Raw genomic sequence first — 8,295 nt, 5'->3', positions numbered from 1 at the left:
GGCCCAGGCTGGATTCGAACCCACCAGCTCAGGTGTGTGTGGCTGGCGCCTTAGCCGCTTACAGGCACTGAGCTATATTTATTTTTATTTTTTATTTTGCAGTTTGGCTGGGGCTGGGTTTGAACCCGCTACTCTTGGATGTGGGGCCAGGGCCCTAACCACTGAGCCACAGGTGCCACCCTTTTTTTTTTTTTTTGAGAAAGAGTCTTACTATGTGACCCTGGGTAGAGCGCCTTGACATCACAGCTCACGGCAACCTCAAACTTTTGGGCTTATGTGATTCTCTTGCCTCAGCCTCCCAAGTTGCTGGGACTACAGGCGCTCACCACAACACCCAGCTATTTTTTGGTTGTAGTTGTCATTGTGTTTGGCAGGCCAGGGCTGGATTCAAACCTACCAGCTCCAGTGTATGTAGTGGTGCCCTAGCTGCTGAGCCATAGGCGCTGAGCCAAACTTTTTTTTTTTAAAGATACAGTCTCAAGCTGTTGCCCTGGGTAGAGTGCCATGGCATCATAGTTCACAGCAACCTCCAATTCTTGGGTTCAAGCAATCCTCTTGCCTCAGTTTTTCTATTTTTAGTAGAGGCGGGGTCTTGCTCCCACTCAGGTTTGTCTCCAACTCATGAGCTTAAGCAATCCCCAGCCCCCCAGCCCCCATCCCTGCCTTGGCCTCCCAGAGTGCTAGGATTATAGGCATGAGCCACTGCACCGGCATCATAATCATCTTCAGGGCCAGTGAAAATGGACTGCTGTGTGTACCCTCCTAGTATCTGACTGAGTAGTTCTAGATGGGATTGTGAATTTGCATTTTTAACAAGTTAGTGCTGATTCTGCTGGTCTGAGAACCTTTATGCAGGTACATAATCACTGGCAATTTCTTGGTTGTAAGATAAATAAGTCATTGAGAATTTTATCCTTGTAGAGCAAGTTAGGGATAAACAGTTTTGGAAACTTACTTTTTGTATCATCTTTGTTCATCCTTGATGCAGCACCAAGCATATTCTTTTGTTATTTGGGCCAGTGGGCTAATAAAATGATATAGTCAAAACATGAATTCTGTTTTTTTTTCTTTTAGGATATACTGACTTTTTTTCTTTTTTTAAAACAGTTTCACTGTGTCTCCCTTGGTAGAGTTCTGTGGCTGTGGGATCATAGCTCAAGCAACCTCAAACTCGGGCTCAAGTGATTCTCCTGCCTCAGCCTCCTCAGTAGCTGGGACTGCAGGCGCCTGCCACAGTGGCCAGTTATTTTTAGAGACAAGTCTCCCTGTTGCTCAGGCTGGTCTCAGAACTGCTGAGCTCAAGCAATTCATGGGCCTGGGCCTCTCAGAGTGCTGGTATTATAGGTGTGAGCCACCACACCCAGCTGTTTTTGATGGCATACAGCCTTTTCAAGTTGGGTGATACGTTTATGTTAAAACTAGTTTACATTCTGTTCCATGCAAGGAATGGGAGAAAGTATAAATATACAAGAAAGAGATCAGCTCAAGCATGCAAAATATAGCCATAGTTGAAAAATCACACACATTTTCTGTTGGTGTTTGATAAACTTAAGTTGGGTCAAAGTGCAGTGTTATAGGCTTGGCGCCTGTGGCTCAAGTGGCTAAGGCGCCAGCCACATACACCTAAGGTGGTGGGTTCGAATCCAGCCCGGACCCACCGAACAACAATGACAGCTGCAACCAAAAAGTAGCCGGGTGCCTGTGTTCCCAGCTACTTGGGAGGCTGAGGCAGGAGACTCCCTTGAGCCCAGGAGTTGGAAGTTGCTGTGAGTTGTGAAGCCACGGCACTCTACCCAGGGGGATAGCTTGAGGCTCTGTCTCAAAAAAAAAAAAGTGCAGTATTATAAAATTGCCTCTTAGCACTGAAGTTTCATGCAAACAGTACTGTATTATGAAATTATTTTTAAATGCAGTATTAAATTTGTGCTTATTTAAAATCTTTTCTTAGTCTTTCTCTGATATGCAGAAGTCTAGGAAGGAGGCTGTGCTGTTAGCCAAAATGAAACACCCCAATATCGTTGCCTTTAAAGAATCTTTTGAAGGTAAATATGAATTTCTCCAAATATGTGCATTTCTGCATTTGATATATGGCCAATATATTTCCTAAAGAGTCTTATGTCTGTTTTAGCTGAAGGACATCTGTATATTGTGATGGAATATTGTGATGGAGGGGATCTGATGCAAAAGATTAAACAGCGAAAAGGAAAGTTATTTCCTGAAGATATGGTAAGAGACTGGCTTACATAGTTTCCTCCAAGGTTTAGAAGCAACTTTTCTTGTAAACTTTGTATAAGTTAAAATGAAAACATGGGTATCTGTGATTACCTGACACATTAGTTAGAAATGACTGATTTCTTTATTAGTGTTTCTGTTTAATGTCTGCTAGATGTGGCTACCTAAAATGGTTTTAGGAAGTAAAATCAATTTATAGGTTATTATTCTAAGTATGAGAAATTCTTCCATACTTAGAATAATTTCAAAATTGTTTTACTCCTCATATTTTATACTAGATAATTAAAATCTTGACATTTCTTGTATTGAAATTTTAGAAGACAGGTAGATTTTATTTTGTATTACTAGATGATCAGAAGAATGACGTCTGCTATTTTTATTTCTTGGGAATACCTGTTTTTAGTCTTTTTTCCTTCTTAAGTCCAGAATGTTCCCTTAAATCGAGGCCTTGCTACCTTTTTAATTGTATACTAAATACCTTTGAATTGGCTAAGGAAAATATTTAAATAAACAGCTCCAGTGGGACTTAGTTTGATTTAGGTTGTAGTGTGTTTTGAAAGTATATCAATAAATGTAAATACAAAAAAAAATAAATGTAAATACATAGTCTTCATTTAAAATTTGTAAAAATATGATTTCCATGTCAGGAGGTCAACTTTGATGAATCTCTAAAGCAAGGATGGAAAAAAATTAGTTTGGCAGTTAATTGTAGGCCCCCAAGGCTCCTAGAAATAGTGGTTACTGTTGACTGGGGGTTTATAAGCAAAAAAATGCTGACCTCAAAGGATTTTTTATAATCTAATAACATCTTTTAATATTATCGTGTGAATATTCTGAAAAAGTAAATGAAAATCCAACATAACAGTTTTACTAGAAATGCTGTAGTATATTTATTTCTAAGTAGTGAGCTACCTTTATGCATTTAAGAAATTATTTTATTTGGTTAAATATAAGAAAATATACTAGAAGTGTTATAAATTGCATTTTGGATTATATGTAAGATGATGGAACATGATAATCACAGCTTTTCTGAATTCCTCCAGGTAATGCTGGATCTTAGTTAAACTGTGTTATTTTGAGGAGTTCTATACTCACATTATATAAAGCCCTCATCAACTGGGGCCTAGAGATGACTTTTGGAATTTTGGGTTAGAATGAACAAGTCATTGCATTTTTGCAGATTTTTTTATAACTTTTTTCTTATAGATACTTAATTGGTTTACACAAATGTGCCTTGGAGTAAATCACATTCACAAAAAACGTGTGTTACATAGAGATATCAAGTCCAAGGTGAGTGGAATACGTTTTTAGGTCCCATAAGATTTTAATACTGTATTTTTAGTATACCTTTTCTACATTTAGATAGATTTAGCTACACAAAAGTACTTGCCACTATATTACTGCATATAGGCAGTCTGCCATTAACCACAGTGTAGGATCTGGTGCATGACAGCGTATGGTGATGTGTTCTCAGCTCTTGTAGTGACCATTTATAAAGTCTGTGTGTTGACACGTGGGCCTGCTATCAGGTGAAGGCATTCTGACTCAGCTTCCTAGTCAGTTGAGTAAGTGTGGTGTTATGACCTAAAACTTTCCTGTTAGATTTTGAAGGAGTCATCCTCAATTCCATGCAGGGGAGTGTGCAGCCATGAAGAGGAGATGGCCCCATTCCACTTGGGGACTTAGCTGTCAGCATTTCTATCCTTGATCTCCCATCATCAGCAGGCTTTGGAAGATAGCTTCTCTGTAAATCTCTGCCTCATAGTTGAATGGTGGAAGACATAATCCAGGTTCTTCTTTTTAAATGCAGAATGTCTTCCTCACCCAAAATGGAAAAGTAAAACTGGGAGACTTCGGATCTGCCCGTCTCCTCTCCAAGTATGTAAATCTGTTCTGAGTAGTGACAGCAATCAAGACATCCTTCCAGGAATGCTGTGTAATCATTCTTTGCCTGTTTATGATTTTAGTCCAATGGCATTTGCTTGTACCTATGTGGGAACACCTTATTATGTGCCTCCAGAAATTTGGGAAAACCTGCCTTATAACAATAAAAGGTAAGTATATTGACTTGGTGTGTGGGTGACTGGTGACAGGCAATGTAGCCTGCAAACAATGCTGATTCTGGTGCCACTTTAAAGCAGATGCGTGGAACATGTTGGCTTTTTAAATATAGATTTGAAATTAGTAAGGAAACTATATTCTAGTCTTCTAGATGAAAATCATAGTTTCCTAACTGTTTTAATCAGAGGTGAGAGCATGATAAATGCTGAAAGAAAGGCTAGTCATTTCTGGGGATGGTATGAATTATATTGCTGGTTCCCAAACTTTGCTGCTCTGATTTTAAAAATCCAGAGCCTAGGTCGCATCAATACCAGTTAAATCAGAAGGTCAGCAAGCAGGGAGCGGGCATCAGTAATTTTTCAAGGTCACCATGTGATTTCTAGTATTTGGGAACTGACAGATTATGTCATTGAGTTAACATTTATATGACTAGATCATAATGACTTGATTGCTAGGTTAATTGATTATAGGAAGTTAATGTGAAGACCTTATGATATAAAACATAATTTTTTTTAACAGAGTCTCACTATGTTGCCCTTAGTAGAGTGCCATGGCGTCACAGCTCACAGCAACCTCCAACTCTTGGGCTTAAGCAATTCTCTTGCCTCAACCTCCCAAGTAAGCTGGGATTACAGGCTCCTGCCGCAACACCTGGCTATTTTCTTGTTGCAGTTATCATTGTTGTTTATATGGCCCAGGCCAGCCTCAAACCCACCAGCCTCGGTGCATGTGGCTAGCACTGTGACTACTCTGCTACAGGTGCCAAGCCAACATAATATTTTTTTTCTGAATATAAGTTATATGTGACTATTGTGGGGATGGGTAGATGGGGAAGATTGGAAATAGATGTATAAAACAAGAAATGAGGGCTGGCCACATACATCCAAGCTGGCTGGTTTAAACCCAGCCCAGGCCAGCTTAACAACAACGACAACTACAACAAAAAAATAGCTGGGCATTGTGGCAGGTGCCTGTAGGTCCCAGCTAACTTGCGAGGCTTGAGGCAAGAGAATCACTTAAGCCCTAGAGTTTGGGGTTGCTGTGAGATATGATGCCATGGCACTCATAGTAGACTCTGTCTCAAAAAAATAAATAAAATTTAAAAAAATTAAAAAAGAAAAGAAATGAAAGTCCCCCACTTTTCACAACTACTAACGTTTGATGTTTTTTTCTCCCATCCATTTACTTTTTCCACCTAGAACTAGATGATATATTTTACAATTAGGTCTCCTTTTTTTCACGTGATCTTCTATCAAATTAATTTCTTCCCAAATTCTTCTTAAATATTTCTTTTTTCTTCTTTCTTTCTTTCTTTCTTTTTTTCTGTTGAGTCAGAGTCCTACCTTATGCCTTGAGTGGAGTGCAATGGCATCATAACTCAGTGCAACCTCAGACTCGGGCTGTGGACATCCTGCTGCCTCAGCTTCCGGAAGCTGCTGGGATTACAGGCAATTGCTGTGGCAGCCGGCTGGGTTTTTCATTTTTTTATGAGTGGGGGTCCACTCTCACTCAGGCAAGTCTCCAACTCCTGAGCTCAAGCACTTCTCCCTCTTTAGTCTCTCACAGTGCTGGGATTATAGGCATGGACCATGGTGCCCAGCTTCTTAAATATTTCTAATGGCTGCATATATTTTAACATATGGCTCTTCCAAAATTTACTTAATCATTCCTTTGTTGTTGGCCTTATATTTCCAGTTTTCAGGATCCTAAATAGTGCTGTGATAAATATACCTCTTGTGTATAAATATTATTGTTTTATGTCACATTGTTAGCATGGATTCCTAGAATGAGAAACACCTAAAGGCTCTTGTTACTTTCTGCTAACTCATTCTTTGAAAATCTAAATAGATCTCTTTCATAGTAAAATTAACTGAACCAGGCATAAAATAGTTCTAAAAGGACTTACTGGGACAAGTGGGGGAATTCGAGTTATTTATTAAATGTTATTAGGCTTGACATGGTGGCTCATACTTGTAATCCCAGCACTTTGAGAGACCAAGTTAGGAGGATTACTTGAAGCCAGGAATTCAAGACCAGTATGGCTGGCATAGCAAGACCCAATATGTACAAAAAATAAGAAAAATTAGCCAGGCATGGTAGCGTGCACCGGTAGTCCTAGCTACTCAGGATGCTAAGGCAGGAGGATTGTTTGAGCCTAGGAGTTCATGCCTACGGTGTGCCAGTGATCATACCAGTGAATAGCCACTGTATTTCAGCCTGGACAACATAGTAAGACTGTATCTCTTTTTTTTTTTCTTTTTTTTTTTTTGCCATTTTTGGCCAGGGCTGTGTTTGAACCCACCACCTACGGCATATGGGGCCGGCGCCCTATTCCTTTGAGCCACAGGTGCCGCCCAAGACTGTATCTCTTAAAAAAAAAAGACAATATCTGGAGGATGACTAGTAGATGGTGAGAATGATGGCAGAAACAGTATGAATAGACCAAATTTAAAACTCTTCTGATTTGGAAGAGCTATTCTGTAGAAGAGTGAGTAGTCTTGTTCTGTTTGGGAACACAGAGCTAACTGAGGGTGGAGAGAGTTCATAGAGACACATTTTGGCTTTTTGTTTGTTTGTTTGTTTTTTAAAGAGACAGAGCCTTTCTCTGTCATCCAGGCTGGAGTGTGCAGTGGTGTGATCAAGCTCACTGCAGCCTCAAATTCTTGGGCTCAAACTATCTTCCTGTCTCAGCTTCCTAGCCGGGTGTGGTGGCTCATGCCTGTAATCTCAGCACTGTGGGGGACTGAGGTGGGAGGATTGCTTGAGCTCAGGAGTTCGAGGCTTGTCTGAGCAAGAGTGAGACCCCTGACTCGTGGAAAAAAATGGAAAAATGCAGTTGGGCGCCACGACGAGTGCCTGTAATCACAGCGGCTTCGGAGGCTGAGGCAGCGGCAGCAAGATGCCCACAGCCCGCGCCTAAGGTTGCAGTGAGCTATGATGCCATTGCACTCTGCTCAGGGCATAGGGTAGAACTCTGTCTCCACCAAAAAAACAAAAAACAAAAAACAAAAAAAAAGCCAAACAAGGCAACTGTTTCAGCTTCCTGAGTAGGTGGTACTATGGGCATGTACCACCCTGCCCAACTAATTTTTGTTTCTTGTAGAGATGAGGTCTCTGTTGTCCCAGCATGTCTTGAACTCCTGACCTTAAGTGATCCTCTCGCCTTGGCCTCCCAAGTGCTAAGATTACAGGTGTGGGCCACAGTGCTCAGCCACATTTGAGCTTTTGATAAGGAAGGATGCAATACCTTAGAGCTGTCCAGCAGGGAAATACCTCTGACCAAGGTAGAGAGCTGTCTGTCAGGAGGTCTCAGAGGCTAGGTGCTGTGCATAGGGCATTCTGAGTGGGAGCTGCACTGAATGTCTTCCAGAGTCCTCTGTCCAGCCATGATAATCTGAGTCTGCAAATGTTCCCTCTTGCTGTAGAATCCCCGTATGATACTGAAGTGATATCTGAACCACCCTGATTTGAATGGGTTAGGGTTAGGGAGCAGAGAGTTTTATTTGGACCATTACACTTAGTAAGTACCTAAGTATTAGACCAAAATTATGGTATGTTTTTATTTTAATACCTAGGAATTACTTGTGATAGCTATTGTTATTAAAGGTCAGATACTTTTTTTTATATTAGAAAATCTGTATTTTTTCACACAATAACTCGTAATCCACTTGTTCTTACCTTGCTTCCTTATGCTTCCAGTGACATCTGGTCCTTGGGATGCATTCTGTATGAACTCTGCACCCTTAAACACCCAGTAAGTATGGCGTGCAGAAGGGGAAAGGCAGCTTGTCGCATCTGGCTAAGTCCTAAGTAATGTGTCATAATCCAGTTGGCAGTTTGCTTCTCTGAGATGAAGTCATTTTAAAAGTTTCCTCATGTTTCCATTGCCATCATCTTTGCCTTGAGCTACTTTTGTAGCATATACTAAAAGGAAAGGAAATTTCCTTTGTTCATTTCTGTATTGCCTTGCTGTGTTCCTTCTCTCCTCCCTTCCTTCTTTTT

General features: G+C 40.6%; 1 protein-coding gene across 2 annotated transcripts in view; it reads left to right on the top strand.

The window, feature by feature from the left end:
* NEK3 (NIMA related kinase 3) overlaps positions 1-8,295 on the top strand; it is a 28,504-nt gene that overhangs the window by 4,730 nt on the left and 15,479 nt on the right. For both annotated transcript variants that reach the window (XM_023508083.1, XM_023508082.1), the window contains exons 3-8: positions 1,949-2,042; positions 2,129-2,226; positions 3,439-3,522; positions 4,043-4,110; positions 4,200-4,286; positions 7,993-8,047. In XM_023508083.1, the coding sequence (XP_023363851.1) occupies positions 1,949-2,042; positions 2,129-2,226; positions 3,439-3,522; positions 4,043-4,110; positions 4,200-4,286; positions 7,993-8,047 (486 nt within the window). The remainder of the gene's footprint in view (positions 1-1,948; positions 2,043-2,128; positions 2,227-3,438; positions 3,523-4,042; positions 4,111-4,199; positions 4,287-7,992; positions 8,048-8,295) is intronic.

Source organism: Otolemur garnettii, unplaced genomic scaffold (genome assembly GCF_000181295.1).
Source record: "Otolemur garnettii isolate 467f Iridium unplaced genomic scaffold, OtoGar3 scaffold00221, whole genome shotgun sequence".
Taxonomy (NCBI): Eukaryota; Metazoa; Chordata; class Mammalia; order Primates; family Galagidae; genus Otolemur; species Otolemur garnettii.
Note: the sequence above shows the minus strand (reverse complement) of the source record. Positions and strands in the feature narration are given on the sequence as shown.